Source organism: Macaca thibetana, chromosome 4 (assembly GCF_024542745.1).
Source record: "Macaca thibetana thibetana isolate TM-01 chromosome 4, ASM2454274v1, whole genome shotgun sequence".
Classification (NCBI taxonomy): Eukaryota; Metazoa; Chordata; class Mammalia; order Primates; family Cercopithecidae; genus Macaca; species Macaca thibetana.
The window spans coordinates 43,085,010-43,102,113 of record NC_065581.1 but is presented as its reverse complement, the minus strand read 5'-3'; the positions used below and the strand labels follow the sequence as shown (position 1 = coordinate 43,102,113).

General features: G+C 51.1%; 1 protein-coding gene across 1 annotated transcript; it reads right to left on the bottom strand.

The window, feature by feature from the left end:
- Nucleotides 1–2,009: 2,009 nt before the first annotated feature.
- GUCA1A (guanylate cyclase activator 1A) lies at nt 2,010–7,452 on the bottom strand. Its single transcript, XM_050789503.1, has 4 exons — nt 6,937–7,452; nt 3,612–3,761; nt 3,150–3,243; nt 2,010–2,815 (listed from the first exon to the last, which is right to left on the bottom strand). Exons 1-4 carry the CDS (start codon nt 7,135–7,137, stop codon nt 2,652–2,654), a joined length of 609 nt encoding a protein of 202 aa, XP_050645460.1. The 5' UTR covers nt 7,138–7,452; the 3' UTR covers nt 2,010–2,651.
- Between the last annotated feature and the right edge of the window lie 9,652 nt (nt 7,453–17,104).

The window sequence follows — 17,104 nt, the reverse complement described above, 5'->3', positions numbered from 1 at the left end:
GTGGCGCAATCTTGGCTCATTGCAACCTCCGCCTCCCAGGCTCAAGCGATCCTCCCACCTCAGCCTCCTGAGTAGCTGGGACCACAGGTGCACACCACCAAGGCCAGCTAATTTTTCTATTTTTTTTGTAAAGACAGGGTTTTACCAAGTTGGGCAGGCTGGTCACAAATTTCTGTGCTCAAGTGATCCACCCACCTCAGCACCCATCCCAAAGTTCTGGGATTACAGGCGTTAAGCCACCATGCCTGGCTTCCTCTCCTGAATTTTCATTTACTCCCCACACCTCCCCCACACCCAGCTGAAGTGAAGACTCAAAGCCCAGAAGAAAGAGCATCTTTGAAAAACTGGTCACAACTGCTCTAGCCTCTGCGTCTCCCCAGGTTCCTGCAGCAACCAGGTAGCTGTAATTCAGGGACAGAACCAAGAAAACCTGCCTTGGACAGGTAGAGATAGATCTCTGAGTTGGGTTTTTCGTTGCTGTTGTTTTGTTTTGTTTTGTTTTGTTTTTCTGAGACGGATTCTCGCTCTGTAGCCCAAGCTGGAGTGCAGTGGCGCGATCTTGGCTCACTGCAAGCTCTGCCTCCCAGGTTCACACCATTCTCCTGCCTCAGCCTCCAGAGCAGCTGGGACCACAGGCACCCGTGACCACGCCTGGCTAATTTTTTTGTCTTTTAGTAGAGACGGGGTTTCACCGTGTTAGCCAGGATGGTCTCGATCTCCTGACCTTGTGATTCGCCCACCTCAGCCTCCCAAAGTGCTGGGATTACAGGCGTGAGCCACTGCGCCCAGCCTGAGTTGGGTATTCTTAAAGTTGAGATGTGCAAAGATGCGGATGGGGCCCACCTGTAACAGACTGTCCCACTTCCCAACTGGTATTAGGTGTCACTGCAGTAAGAGGGATTTAGGTTAGACCAGGGATAGATTATTTGCAATGAGCAATGAGTCGCAGATCTGTGGGGAGCCATGGAGCACCATATGTCACCAAGGAGGGGACGTATGAGGGACTTGTGCAGGCTCTTCTGAAAAAATATGGATTTCTTCTCAAGAAATGAGGATTTTCTGCAGAACCACCCACCCTCTTTCACGTTTTGGCCAACACCAAACCTTCCCAGAGTGAATGCATGCACGTGCATTCAGATTCAGATCTACATTGTCATCTAAATATTCCACCCTTTTTTTCTTTTTATTTATTTTTTTGTTTTGTTTTGTTTTGTTTTGTTTTTCTGAGACGGATTCTCGCTCTGTTGTCCAGGCTGGAGTGCAATGGTGTGATCTCGGCTCACTGCAACCTCTGCCTCCCGGGTTCAAGCAATTCTCCTGCCTCCCAAGTAACTGGGATTACAGGTGCCCGCCACCATATCCAGCTAATTTTTGTATTTTTAGTGGAGATGGGGTTTCACCACGTTGGCCAGGCTGGTCTCGAACTCCTGACCTCAGGTGATCTGCCCACCTCGGCCTCCAAAAGTGCTGGGATTACAGGCATGAGCCACCGCTCCCAGCCCCCTTTTTCCTTTTTGAAGAGGGGTTTCACTGTGTTGCCTGGGCTTGTCTTGAACCCCTCGGCTCAAGCGATCCTCCCACCTCAGCCTCCTGAGTACTGGGGATTACAGGCATTTACCGCCACACCTGGCAAAACATCCCATCCTTATCTTGCTAGTAGGATTATAAATCTCTTGAAGGAGCTGTGTTTGCTTGTTTTCCCTTACTGGGGACCTAGGAGGTACTCCCTAAAAACAGATATGGTGATTCTGTTTTAAATTTGGTAAAATTTAAATTCCAAGGGATACCCCAAATTTGCACCTAAGAATGCTCCTGTCCACATCACACAGCCCCCCACATGTGACACATACATCACAGAGAATGCACCTCCAACCACCCCACATGCATCACCTTCTTCTCCACATTCAGCCCCAAAGCACTCTTTCGTGTTCAAAGTCAAACGCCACCTCTGTGATGCTGTCTCTGAGTCAGACGCCTATAGGTGTCTCCTACAGAAATCTGTTCATAAGTTCTCTTAGCATGTTTTATTATAATGATGTTTGTCTGTAGGTCTCACCATTAGCCTATGAGTTCCTTGAGGATGAAAACTGTCTTCTCTGTACATCTAACATCTAGCATTAGTACATAGTAGGCTCTCAGTAAATGCTTGTTGAAGGGAGGCGTGAATCAAATGCAAAGCACACAAGTAGGCTCCAGGGTCCCCGGGGCAGAATGGATGTGTGATTGCAGCACTGAGATTGAAGCTGCAGCCACCGGATCTGCAGGATTCCGTAAGAGGCCTGGGAAAGTTCAGCTCTGCCTCAGAGAGTCCACATCCAGAAGAGCATGGAGAAGCTCCGTGGAGAAAGCTGGGAAAAACTGGGAGAGGAGCCAGAAGGGCTAGGGGGTCACCAGACAGCAGAGGGATGCTGAACAGTGCCCCCAGCAGGGAGTGCTGCAGTCAGCTGTCACTCAGAGGGGCCAGGAACCATCCTTCACTGTTCCTGGCTCTGGCCTCCCACTGCTGCCTCTCTGCTGCCACCATGTACCCCAAAGAGGCGAGCTAAGCCTCTGAGTTTAGTAGATTCTATCTAGGGTTAAGACAAGAGCAACACCACCAGTCACCACCATACCACCCCACCCGCTAGTGCAGAAGCAGCTGGGCGGTGCGCTCAGCCGGCTGCCTCAGCGGCCTCCTTGTCAGCCCCCTCCTCATCTTGCTCGCCATTCTGGAGCCTGCGCACAATGCGGGTAAGGTCCAAGCTTCGTGTCAGTGTGTCCAGAAGCATCTGGTCCTTCTGGACGCCCTCTATAAACTCTTCCAGGGAGAGTTCCCCTGGGGTAGAGAGAAAGGGAATCAGGGGGAGGAGGGTGTTCATTTCTGCAGTCCAGAGTACAGACCCGGGTTCCTGCCAGGGGCAGGGACAGAGCCCAGGTGAGGAGAAGCGACCTGCAGGTGCAGCAGGCAGAGGCACCCAGAGCCCAGATTCTGGTCCAGGGGCCCCTAAAAGCCAACTTTGTGGCTGGGGCAGGTGGAGGAGGTGACTAGCCCGGGGACCTTTGGGCCTCCTCCTCCCCTCCTTCCCCTCTCCTCTAGTGACCTTCCACCCCTCATGACCCCACATCCATGGTGACCCCTCCCCTGGGGAGCCCCTCCTCGGCCCGCTCACCATCCCCGTTGACGTCAATCTTGGAGAACACTGTATCGGTGAACTCCTCTGCAGTCATGGCGGTATCGCTGCAGGGGTTAATGGCGCGAATGGCCTGGGAGGGAAGAAGGGGCAGAAGTGAGAGGGGCCCATCCTTATCCTATCTCAGGGGTAGCAGTGGGGACGGTCAGAGCTTGGGCGGCTCCCAAGAGCAATGAGTAGAGTGCAGGGTACCTGGGGGCCTAGGCAGAGCTGGGACTCAAGAGTCAAACTTCTATCTTCTTTTGGTATTGATGAGGAAACTGAGGCCCAGGAAGGGAAGGAACGTGGCCTGGGTCCCGCAGCTGGTGAGGTCCACAGCTGCCACTAGGATCCTCAGTCCCACATCCTGTCTCAATCCTGAGATTGCTGTTCTAACCCTGGGCTCTCAGCTCCGGGTCCCACCCAGGCCGCTGCCCCCAGCCCTGGCCGGGCCCTCTGCACCTGGATGATGGTGAGCAGCTCGTCGCGGTCAATGCAGCCGTTGCCGTCTACATCATAGAGCTTGAAGTACCAGCGGAGCTTCTGTTCCACCTTCCCCTTGAGGACCAGGCTGAGCGCCGCCACATACTCCATGAAATCAATGTAGCCGTCCTGGGCGAGGGGCGTGGCCGCCGTGAGCCCACCCGGGCTCCGCCCACTCTGTCCTCAGGCCCCGCCCATCATAACCCAAGTCTCCACCCATCTCGGCAAGCCCCAAGAGATGCTGAGGGGAACCCTGGACCTTAGGAGATGCGGCCAGGGAGGCCAGCCCTGTCTCCGCCGTGACCTGTCAGTCTTCCTAGACGCCCTGTATAGCCCACCCTGCCTACCTCAGAGGCTGCCAGTCAAATCCAATAAGCCAGCACCCACTGGGGTGTGAATGGCTATGGCGCGGTCTGTTCACAGGCATCTGGATTTTAGCGGGCGCTGCCTGCTTCCCTGTGATTGTCAAGCATGAGACTTTCCAGTTAGGGGAAATGGGAGACGTGTGCGTAGATGAGAGGAGGAAGAACTGCACCCCCAGGGATGGGAGCGTGGTTTGGGTGAGCTTTTGGGAGTTTCTCACCCTGCCGCCTGAGGGGCTTAGGCCCCCCGGAAGGCCTTAACCACTCTGAGCCCCACAGTGGGCTCATTCAGTCCCAGCCCACCTCCCAGGGCTGTCATCAGAACAGAGTCCGGAGAGGCCCCTAGACAGCACTGGTTGAATAAGCAAGAAAACTGCTAGAGGTTTCCTCTTGGGGAAGGGACACAGGTTGAGGATACTTTTGCTGTTCATTTTTTATCTTTCTGTATTGTTGGAAATTTCTATGATGAGCTGGATTGCTTTTGCAGTTTTTTTGTTTGTTTGTTTTTTATGTCTGAAAAGGGGCAATGGAAAAGGTGTGGATTTTTGTGCCAGAAAGACCTAAATCACCTTGGATAAGTCTCACGACCTTGAGTCTCCGTTTTCCCAGCTATAAAATGGAATGACAGTGTGCACTTTTCAAGGTTGTGGTATGCATTAGATTCAATGAAAATATATAGCAATACTAACGGTTTTTTAGTGCCCTCCATGGACTTCCTAGGCTGACAGCTTTATTCACTTTACTCATTTAATCTCACGGCCATCCCCAAGAGGTGAGTATTTTTGTCTCTAGTTTGACTGAGAAAGTCAAAATTGAGAGAGATTAGGCCACACAGCTAGTGAATGACAAAGTCTTGCCTAGAAAACTGGGTCTCCTAAATCATCCTATACCAGTCCTCAAATGCAGATGGAGATTTACATAGATTTGTGTGCACCTGTGTGATCGTCAGACAAACTCAAGCCCAGACAAACATTTGAAGTAAGCAAAGCAAATGCCTGTCCCCCAGGTCTCACTCCCCGCTCATGTTCTGTATTCCCCAGCCCTGCACATCCCAAAGATACAACCATTTTTTTAGTGCAGGGACTGGCAAACTTTTTCTATAAAGAGCCAAAGAGTAAATATGCAGCTTTGCAGTCACACATCCTCTGTCATTTCATGTGAAAGCAGCCATAGACAATTGTCTATGTAAATAAATAGATGTGGTGAGTTCTAATAAAACTTCATTTACAAAAACAGGCCTGTGTGCTGTCATTTGCCTATCCCTGTTTTGTTTAACTCCTCTCTGTATCAAAACTTCTGACCGGGCACAGTGGCTCACGCCTGTAATCCCAACAGTTTGGGAGGCCGAGACAGGCGGATCACGAGGTCAGGAGATCGAGACCATCCTGGCGAACACGGTGAAACCCCGTCTCTACTAAAAATACAAAAAATTAGCCGGGTGCGGTGGCTGGCGCCTGTAGTCCCAGCTACACGGCAGGCTAAGGCAGGAGAATGGCGTGAACCCAGGAGGCGGAGCTTGCAGTGAACCAAGATTGCGCCACTGCACTGCAGCCTGGGTGACAGAGCGAGACTCCGTTTCAAAAAAAAAAAAAAAAAAAAAAGAGTTATTCCTTCTTCGGGAGCATTTTCAGTGTTGAACATGATGACGCCATCCCCTCAAGTCTCTGTACCACAGGCTCTGGACTCTGCTCACCTGCTCCCACTTCGGGAAAGCCCTCGGGCTCCCTCATACCACACTTGAGGTTGGGACTCAAAGCCTGTAATCTACTTTGGTCCCTTATCCTCAAATATTAGTGAGTTTTAAATAGCCACTGAGCCCCAGCTTTCCCAAGAAGCCCCACCCATGATGGTGCCTGGACCTTTTGGGCAGCGAGGGAAGGAGCCTCTCCCGGGTCTGTAGAGGACATGTGGCAGCACCTCATTTCGTCCTCACTTTTCAAGTGAGGGGCCACAGGGCGGGGAGCCACGTTTGCAGATTTGGGTTCTTCCACAACTATGTCTTGACCAAATAGTTCCAAATGAGTGGAAATTTACTACAAAAACCAACAAACTTCTTAACTAATTCTCCCGACATCCACAGCATCATAAATACCCCAAGACTGAGAGGGGAGATGATGGGCTCAAGGTCACCCAGCTGATGAAAGCTAGGGACGCAAACCCACAGTCCCAAATTCGCCTTTCAGTGACCTCTCTAGCTTACCAATCAGGAAGCCCTTACCCAGTGCATCCAGGGGGCTACTAGGGAGACACACAATATGACCATTGTGTGGACCTTCAGGCTCATTTGAGAAAAGGTGATACCCAGTGATCTGAGGTCACTGGGTATTTTGAGGTTGGGAGTATTCTGGATTCTCCAGGGACCAGGCAACCCTGTCTGTCTCCAGTCCTCATGTCCACAGAACATTATGAGTGGCCTGCCCATGCCAGACAGCAAGGCTGGAGAATCATCATCTTGCTCCCTGCTCTCTGCCCCTCCACCCACACCCTTGAAAGCTTCAAAGTGTTTTGCAAAAGCACCACATATGGGACCAGCACATCGCAGGTGTTCAATGACCATCTTGGAAGTGTTTACGCTCGTTTTGGAGTAAACCAAGATATGCCTGTGGCAGAGGCAGAGGAAGCCATTGGATTCAGCCTCAGATTACACTAATTTTGGGGCTTCTCTGTCTTGCCCTAGAAAGTGAGGGCAGGGACAGTGTCTGATTCATTTATAACCCCCCAGTGCCTGATTCAGTCAGTGCTCATTAAAGCACAAACATTAGATCCGTTGAAACCCTAGCGTCAAAAACCCACCTCTCAAGCAAACAAATGACTGAATAAATGAAGTCGCTCCCCAGCAGACACTTCTACGCTCCTCTCTGCTCTTCCTCACCCTCAGCTGGTCAGGCTTCCAGAGGGGTCCCTCCAGCACTCCCCCTCCCTGCCACTGGGCCCCTGCTCACCTTGTTGAAGTCAAAAGTCTCAAACATCTGCTCCACGTACTGGCTGGCCGACGGGCTCAAGTTCTTGAGGCCGAAGAACTGGCGGAACTCATAGAGGGTGAGTTGGCCAGAGGGGCACTCAGTCATGAACTTCTTGTACCACTGGTGGCACTCAGTGCTGCTCAGCTCCTCCACCGACTTTCCCTCCATCACGTTGCCCATTGCTCAGACCTTCAGGGGGCTGACGCCTGAGATGGACAGGTCCTGTTTGCTGCTCCTCACCCAGAGGTGTCTTGGTGACAACGGGCCGTCCTCTCTCACAGGCCTGAGTCCTTCGGGCCTGAGCAAAGAAGGGCCTGATGGATCAGATGGTACCGGGAAATGTGGAGAGGAAGAGAGAAGAAGGAAGAAGCTGATGGCCCACACTCAAACTCACAGATGCCAGAGAACTGGTGTTAAGAGTCTCCACTAAATCCTTGCAGCCCCAGTGGAGACTGTACCCTGGAGAAGAGAGTTGAAAATAGAACAAGGCTTAGAGAAGCAGAGTCCTTAGGATTACAGCCTTGAGCTGTAGGTGAGAGGATTTTTTAACCCAGTTTGCAATCTCCTAATCCCTTCTTACCACCACGGAGTGGGTGTCAGCCAGAAGCTGCTCTGATCCTATGACCTTTGCGACCTTCTTCTCCCGGTTTGAGTGGATTCACAATGGTTTTGGATTCTGCCCGCAATCATGGAATTGAGGTATATAGAGATAGAGCTGGCTTCTTGTCCAGAGATGGCCAACTGTGGGCTCCTGACAGGGCTGCTGTGTACAGTTATCCAGGCTGTGCACTGCACTTGGCCATCATGACTGAGTGGGTCCAATCGTACCATGGATGTGCTAACATATAAGGGCACCTGGGTGGATGCAGAGTCTGTGGGCTTCCAAGATAAGCCTTGAACAGCCAGAGAGAACCCCCTCCCACATTAGCCTGCACCAGTACACACCAGTGCACACACATACACACACTCTTACACACTGGTCCTGTTCTAGCCACACTCTCGTGTTCCTGAAGGTTGCATCTTTCCCATCTTGAGAGCCCTGAATTCAACCTTCCATCTGACTCTGAGCCTCACACCATCACCATCACCTTCTAGGGGCACGGGTGGGGGACATGGAGTGTGTGCCTGGTGCCCTGGGGTGTGTGTGAGTGGGAGAGTGCAGGCACATAGGTGCATGGGTGAGCTGCTACCTGCTGGGCCTGGAAAGCTCCCAGGCCAAGCCTGGGGGGACTGTCTATGCAGCAACAGCTTTCTCTGATGCCTGGTGGGATGTGTACTCCCTGGCCACACATTTAAAAGCTGGCTCAGCCGGGCGCGGTGGCTCACGCCTGTAATCCCAGCACTTTGGGAGGCCAAGGCGGGTGGATCATAAGGTCAGGAGATCGAGACCACAGTGAAACCCCATCTCCACTAAAAATACAAAAAATTAGCCGGGCGCGCTTGTGGGCGCCTGTAGTCCCAGCTACTCGGGAGGCTGAGGCAGGAGAATGGCCTGAACCCGGGAGGCGGAGCTTGCAGTGAGCCGAGATCGCGCCACTGCACTCCAGCCTGGGCTGGGCGACAGAGCAAGACTCCGTCTCAAAAATAAATAAATAAATAAATAAAATAAAAAATAAAAAATAAAAGCTGGCTCAATTACGGAACCAGCATTTGGGTGCAGGTGCACTTAATCTGGATGCTGCCAGGAAAACTTAAAGCCAGTGCTTGCCCTGCCGTTTTTCCCTTGTTTGCCTTCCTCCTTTACACATGTGCCACACCCAGGTCTCCTAACTCATCTAGAGGGAACCATTGCCCATATTTCTGCGTTCCCCACCAGGGCCTTGGACGCTTGATCAAGTTGTGCACTGATACACAATTTATACAATTTATATAAATAATATATAATTACATGTAAATAGATTTATATAAATATACAATTTATACAATAGGTAACATATATCAAATATATGTGTATACATATCTTACAATGGGCTAGGCTATGCTACAGTAACCAACCACTCTAAAATCTCAGTGGCTGAAAACAACACAAGCTTGTTTCTTGCTTACATTACTGGTTGGGTGACCTTGAGCAAGTAACTTAACCTCTCTGAGCCTCAGTTTCCTCATTCTTAAAATAAGAATAATGGTGCCCATCTGATAGGGCTGTTAAGGGCAGTAAGTGGGGCTGGGCACGGTGGCTCATGCCTGTAATCCCAACATTTTGGGAGGCCGAGCTGGGTGGATCACTTGAGGCCAGGAGTTCGAGACCAGCCTGGCCAACATGGTGAAACCTCATCTCTACTAAAAATACACAAATTAGCCAGGTGTGATGGTGCACACTCCTGTAATCCCAGCTACTTGGGAGGCTGAGGCAGGAGAATCGCTTGAACCCAGGAAGCAGAGGTTGCAGTGAGCCAAGATCGCACCACCGCACTCCAGCCTAGATGACAGAGCGAGACCCTATCTCAAAAAAAAAAAAAAAAGGAAAGAAAAAAAAAGAGTATGTGAGTTAATATAAGAAAAGCATTTAGAACAAGGTCTGGCCCAGAGTAAGTGTCCCATAAATCTTGGCTATGACGTTATTTTGTATCTATTACAGTAGCACGTCTGGCGTGCTGTTCACTACAGTCTAGGTGCACTTATACTGCATCTTGGACACAGCAGCATCCCTAGGTTAGAGCCAATCATGCTCTTGTCCCTTTAGCCCCATTCACTCTGGGCCCTGGACGGCTAGAAGGGTTATGTGTAGGAACAGACATTCAACTTGCCTCACACGGGCCACCTACCAGCTGTAGTCAGGCCCTAGGGAAGGTGGAGGCCTTTGTTAAAACCTTATCAGATTCAGGCTCATGCCTGTAATCCCAGCACTTTGGGAGGCTGAGGTGGGCAGATCACAAAGTCAGGAGGTCGAGACCAGCCAGGCCAACATGGTGAAACCCCGTCTCTACTAAAAATACAAAAATTAACCTGATGTGGTGGCGGGCATCTGGAATCCCAGCTACTTGGAAGACTGAGTAATCCCAGCTACTCGGGAGGCTGAGGCAGGAGAATCACTTGAACCAGGGAGGCGGAGCTTGCAGTGAGCTGAGATTGCATCACTGCACTCCAGCCTGGGCGACAGAGCAAGACTCCGTCTCAAAGGGGAAAAAAAATTGTTCATGATGAGCATATGTTGCTCACAAAATCAAAGAGAATAGTTATTTTTGAAAAAGAGACCAACTGAGACTGTTGTACCTCTACTCCGCATAAACTGACGGCGGGTACACGGGGGTGCGGAGCTGAGTTCTCCCTGCTTCAGTCGGGTTCTCCACAACAAGTTAAGGGACGAGGAGAGAAGGACTCCTTCTGGGAACTTGCTTGGGGCCCAGCTGGAAAATGTGTCCTTGCAGAGGCCTCTCAGGCCCGAGATTGGGAAATGAAGAGGTTGGGGACAAGGCAGCAGCTCATCTTTCCCTCTCTGTCTATTTAAATCCCTCTCCCTCTTCATGTGTAAGCACAAATGCCACATCCTCTGTGAAGCCTTCCCAAGTCGCTCTCAAATATCTTCCTCCCGCAGCATCCTGATATTTTATGTGTTGTAACCGTTAATTTTAGGACTGGATGAAGGGATACCCAGCAAACTGGTAAAGCTTCATTTCTGGGTGTTTCTGTAAGGGTGCTTGCCGAAGAGACTGGCATTTGAATTCATAGACTAAGTAAGGAGAATCTGCCTTCAGCCTATGTGGGTGGGCACCATCCAATTAGCTTAGGCCTGGATAGAAGAAAAAGGCAGGGGAAAGGTGAATTCTCTCTCTCTCTCTCTCTCTCTCTCTCTCTCTCCCCCTCCCTCTCTCCCTCTCTCCCCTGGAGCTGCGACAACCTTCTTCTCCTGCCCTCGGACTCCAGGATTTGCACCAGCAGCAACCCCTCCCCACTCTCACGTTCTCAGTCCTTCAGCTTCAGACCCAGAGTTACACCAACAGTTTCCTTGGCTCTGAACCCTTTAGGCTTGAACTGAACCATGCTACTGGCTTCCCCAGTTCTCCTTCTTACAGATGGCATATTGTGGGACTTCTCAGCCTCCATAAACGTGTGAGCCAATCCCCCTAATAAATCCTCTCTCACACCTCTATATATATCTTATTGGCTCTGTCTCTGTGATGAACTCTGGCTAATATGTGTGTTATATTAGTTTTCTATGTTGCATAACAACCACAAAGTCAGCAGTTTTAAAACTACACACATTTATTATTATTATTATTTTTTTTTTTTTTTTTTTTGAGATGGAGTTTCACTCTTGTTGCCCAGGCTGGAGTACAATGACGCAATCTCAGCTCAGCGCAACCTCCTGCCTCCCAAGTTCAAACGATTCTCCCACCTCGGCCTCTGGAGTAGCTGGGATTACAGGCACCCACCACCACGCCCGGCTGATTTTGTATTTTTAGTAGAGATGGGGTTTCTCCATGTTGGTCAGGCCAGTCTCGAACTCCCAACCTCAGGTGATCCACCCATCTCGGCCTCCCAAAGTGCTGGGATTACAGGCATGAGCCACCATGCCCAGCCATACATTTATTATCTCACAGTTTCTATGGGCCAGGAGTCCAGGCACAGCTTAGCTGGTCCTCTGCCTAGGGTCTCACAAGGCTGCTCTCAGGGTGTCACCTGGGCTGTATTTTCATCTGGAGGCTCAACTGGGGAAGAATCCACTTCCAACTTATTCAGGTTGTCGGCAGAACTCATTTTGTTGTGGCTATGTGGCAAGGGAGCTGGCTTTTCACTTGACATTGCCTGGGGGCCACAGTCAGGTCCTAGAGACTTCTCTCCATTCCTTGTTACACCACCTTCCTCACCACGGCTGCTTATTTCAAGTCAGCGAGAAGAGTCTCTGCAATCTGCTGAAGTCTATATAACCTAACATAATCCACAGAGTGACGTTCTTTGCCATATTCTATGGGTTAGCACCGTCACGGGCCTCACCCACACTCAAAGGGAGAGGATTTTACAAAGGCAGGAACAACAGGAGGTAGAAATCACTGGGGTCACCTTAGAGTCTATTATGACATTCATTCTTCTACAATAACGTGGACATAACATTCATTTCTTTCTGGAAGTATTATATAGGCAACTCTTTCTTGCCAGCCTGCTCTAAGGAACCCAGCAAGCACAGAGGGTGGAGACCATTGTGTTATTGTGTCTCACCTGCCCCCAGCCCCTGGTACCACACATTCCACACAGTCGTGGGCTGGTTGTTCTGTTTGCCCTGCCCCCACTCATTCTCCACCTTTCTCCTCCAGGTCTGAGCCCCAGGAGACTGACCCCACAGACTGCATCACTCAGACTCTGCTGCCCTCCGGTTTCAGGTGGGTTCATCCACTGAGAAGCTGGAGGAAGACTGGAGGGTGGAGAGGGAGAAGGGCTGGGACATTTGTTGTCTTCACTGCTCCCTGCCAACTTAGGGTTGGGGCAGCGGTTATTTCCCTCCACCTTCAACCACCGCTCCTGCCATAGCTCTCTGGGCTCCTGTAATCACGGCTCCCTCCCTTTGCCCTGCCAGGCATGATAAGGGCTTCCCTCTCGCTACTCTCTGGGTACATCACCATTCCCTTAACTATGCCCACCTCTCTGTTAATAGTCCCCACTTCGACTCTCCTAAATTACCTTTTTAGGAGTAACATTTGACTGACCGACTTGAGCCCAGAAAAACATTGAGTGCTTGCATGCACGCACATATGATTAAAGAAAGAATTCCTGGGACCGGGCGTGGTGGCTCACGCCTGTAATCCCATCACTTTGGGAGGTCGAGGAGGGTGGATCACCTGAGGTCAGAAGTTCAAGACGAGCCAGGCCAACATGGCGAAACCCTGTCTCTACTAAATATACAAAAATTAGCTGGGTGTGGTGGCGGGCGCCTGTAATTCCAGCTACTCGGGAGGCTGAGGCAGGAGAATCATTTGAACCCGGGAGGCGGAGGTTGCAGGGAGCTGAGATCGCACCATTGCACTCCAGCCTGGGTGACAAGAGTGAAGCTCCGAATCAAAAAAAAGAAAGAAAGAATTATTAAAAAGCTAAAACTGGATGAAACTCTGCTTGTTGAATAGGTGCGCAAGTCCTGTGGGGTGGGTATTATTATTACCACATGAGACAAAAGGGGCTTGGGGCAGAAAATTTAAATCACCCGCTCAGGTTCACGAGCCTTTTAGTGGTGGTGCCAAAGTTTTCCCACCTCATCATCATGCTTTTCTCCTAAGCCTTCACACCTCTGCAGAAGGGCTGGATAGAGCCAGAGGCACCCCACGAGCCCCTCGAGCCTCTCGCTCCAGCGCCCTCTCCCTCAGCCCTCCCCTTTTGGCCCTCTGCCCAACAATTCCATTGACAGAGAGCTTGCTCCCTTTGCGGGAGGAGGGTGCCCACCCCTTGTCTCCAGCCCAGGGTGGGATGGAATCCCCTCAGACAGGCATGCCCAGGCAAGGAGGACTGAGATCAACACCAAGGCCCCAAGGAAGCAGTATGCACAAGGAATGCGTGAGGGCACGGAAGGCCAGGGTACAGGTCACACAGCATACACAGTGAGGGAGATTCCTGCCTTCCCCGGCTGCTCTGTCTGCACGAATCCCTCCTGGGACAGAAGCCAGATCAAAGGAAGAAGCTCCACCTCGCGGAATGGGGCCGCTGCAGAGAGGTGGGAAGACAAGCCAGGAAGAGACAGGAGGGGCAGCGATCCCAGGCCAGACTAATCCCCTCCAAGGCTGCCTCCTTACACCTCCACTCCACAGAAACACAGAAGGATCCTGAGCACAGGTTCACTTGCCTCCTGGGCCTATCTCACTCAATCAAATCAAGGTGATACCTTGGTCAGCTTCTGTAAAGGGTTTCTTTTTTTGTTGTTGTTTTTGTTTTTTTTTGAGACGAAGTCTCGCTATGCCGCCCAGGCTGGAGTGCCGTGGCCGGATCTCAGCTCACTGCAAGCTCCGCCTCCCGGGTTTACGCCATTCTCCTGCCTCAGCCTCCCGAGTAGCTGGGACTACAGGCGCCTGCCACCTCGCCCGGCTAGTTTTTTGTATTTTTTTAGTAGAGACGGGGTTTCACCCTGTTAGCCAGGATGGTCTTGATCTCCTGACCTCATGATCCGCCCGTCTCGGCCTCCCAAAGTGCTGGGATTACAGGCTTGAGCCACCGCGCCCGGCTCTGTAAAGGGTTTCTAAGGGCGTCCATGAAGGCTGCATTACCAAGATGAACCTCAAGAGGGAGCCCATTCTCCAGGGCAGGGGAGGAGGTGTCTGTTGGGAAAGTGAAGACTCCTCATGGGAACCCTGCCCCTCACCCTGCAAAGGCTATAGGATCTAGGAGGGAAGGGACGGTTCCTGTTAATATCTTTGCATCTTAAGGACCCAGCCCACAGCCCACAGGGTCTGTTCGGTGACTGACTGACTGAATGAATGAGCAAGACTTCTAAGTTATACACAGACTGAAAACTTCCACTTATCTCTTCTTTTCAAAATCCCACTAAAATGTGAATAAATGCATGTTTTAAAGACAAAAGGAAGCCAGGCGCGGTGGCTCACGCCTGTAATCCCAGCACTTTGGGAGGCCAAGGCGGGCAGAGCACCTGAGGTCAGGAGTTCGAGACCAGCCTGACCAACATGGAGAAACCTATCTCTATTAAAAATACAAAAATTAGCCGGGCGTGGTGGCGCATACCTGTAATCCCAGCTACTTGGGAGGCTGAAGCAGGAGAATCGCTTGAACGTGGGAGGAGGAGGTTGCGGTGAGCCAAGATCACGTCATTGCACTCCAGCCTGGGCAACAAGAACAAAACTCCGTCTCAAAAAAGGAAAAGGGGGCTGGGCACAGGGGCTCACGCCTGTAATCCCAGCACTTTGGGAGGCCAAGGCGGGTGGATCACCTGAGGTCAGGAGTTCGAGACCAGCCTGACCAACATGGAGAAACCCTGTCTCTACTAAAATTACAAAATTAGCTGGGCGTGGTGGTTAATTTTGGGATTAACCAAAATTACAGGCATTGTAATCCCAGCTACTCGGGAGGCTGAGGCAGGAGAATTGCTTGAACCTGGAAGGCGGAGGTTGCGGTGAGCTGAGATCTCACCATTGCACTCCAGCCTGGGCAATAAGAGTGAATCTCTAAAGAAAGAAAGCAAGAAAGCGAAGAAAGGAAAGAAAGGAAGAAAAGGGAAAGAAGGAAGGAAAGAAAGAAGGGAAAAAAAGGAAAAAAGACAGCAGATACGGGGGTTCTAATAAAATTTTGGAAAACAAGGCAGATGAACAAGTGGTAACTGTCTTTCTTATGAGAGTGGAGAAAGTCGAAACCTAAATGCTTTCAAAGAGGAGGAGGCTGCGGAGCTCGGGACAAACCTATTCCTGCCACAGGAATGGGGAGGCAGAGGTACCAGGTGTCCCTGAAGGCTGGGATGCAGCACATGTGGAGCAGAAAATAGGACGGGCCAAAGTTTGTATAATGAACACTTAGCTTCTCCAATGCCCTCCGTGAGGCAGCAGAACAGGCATCTCCCTGCATCAGTCCCCTCCTGACCCTGGTTGAAGGTTCTTCTGGAGATTTGGCCAGAGAGGCCCTAGTCTCTAGGCACAACTTCAGGAGAGATATGTGCCATTCTGTAAATGGAGCGTTAAAAGAAACTCTACATACGGAGAGTGAGAAAACCACCACGTGCCTCCCATGCCTGGCTCCTTGAACACTGACCAAGCAGAAAGAGAGACCTGGTACAGATGCCAGATGGTCTGAGGCCAGTCAAGGCTCATCAGGCATTTGAGGAAAACTCTTACTCGAAAGAGAACCTACAGCAAGCCAAGAGGAAAACGCGGATTCTATGCTGTTAGGGTCGCCTCGAGGGGTCTCCGCTTCCCTCCGCACTGCTTACCATCTTCTCAAAGAAAGGCCGACAGGACAGCCTGGCCTGTGTTGTGGGCTGCTTGTCGGGGTCTCCGGACACCTGTCTCTCCTTCCCACACCAACCCCAACCTCTCCTGCACAGAAATTATGCCCACGAAATACACCACCATACCTACAGGGGGACGGGACTCCTAGGAACGAAACCAGCTGAATTCACCCTGTGGTGTGCTGGTAAATGTTTAATGATGAGCTCTCTGGAAAAAAGAAACTCCAATTTGTAGGCATTTGCTCGCTTCTGTGGTGTAAATGCTCCCACCACAGCTGATTTCAAATTGCCAACAGGAAGTCACTGATTGCGGGGTAGGGAAGACATGGGCACAACCAGCTCTTACAAGCCAGTACGAGCTGGCTCCAGCACACCACTGGGGTCCCTCTGAATGGCAGTGACTGGGGACTCACTCAGGCCACTGCTGGGAATCCAGTGCCCTCTGCCTCCATCCCCGTCTTCCATGTCCCATGACCCATGAGCTCAACTAGCCTCAGAGCCAGCTCTTCTGGACCAGAGCAGACAGCAAGGATGGGAAATCCTCCCCCACCAACAAACTACAAGTCAGAAGGAGCAGCTTTATGTAAAACTGGGTCTGGGAGGGGACTCCCTAGAGACTGTGTTCATTCTCCTCATTCTTCCTCATTCTGCAGCAGCTGCTCCAACCAGGGTAAGATGACCTTGTAAAAGAGCAAGAGTCATGGCCAGTTAATGGATCTCTTCCTTTTTTTTTTTAATTAATTTTTTTTTTTTTTTTTGGACGGAGTTTCCCTCTGTTGCCCAGGCTGGAGTGCAGTGGCACAATCTCGGCTCACTGCAACCTCTGCCTCCTGGCTTCAAGCGATTCTCATTCCTCAGCCTCCCGAGTAGCTAGGATTATAGGCACCCGCCATCATGCCTGGCTAATTTTTGTAGAGACAGGGTTTCACCATGTTGGCCAGGCTGGTCTTGAACTCCTGACCTCTGGTGATCCGCCCACCTTGGCCTCCCAAAGTGCTGGGATTATAGGTGCGAGCCACCGTGCCCACCCTCTCTTCCTTATTTTTGGAGGGGTCTAAGCCTGGACCATCAGGAGGCTGGAGCCAGGATTGGCTTTGCTTGGGACTCAGGCTCTGGAGAAGGGTTGAGGTTACTTTTGGGGTTAGGGAACTGAGAATCAAGTCCTTCCAAGTCTTCAGGAACCTCTGGACATAACCTTACAGTATAACATCCCCATGGCCTGTTTACCCGCTCACAGCCACCATTCAGACGCCAGGGAAAGGAAGGACAAACTTGAAC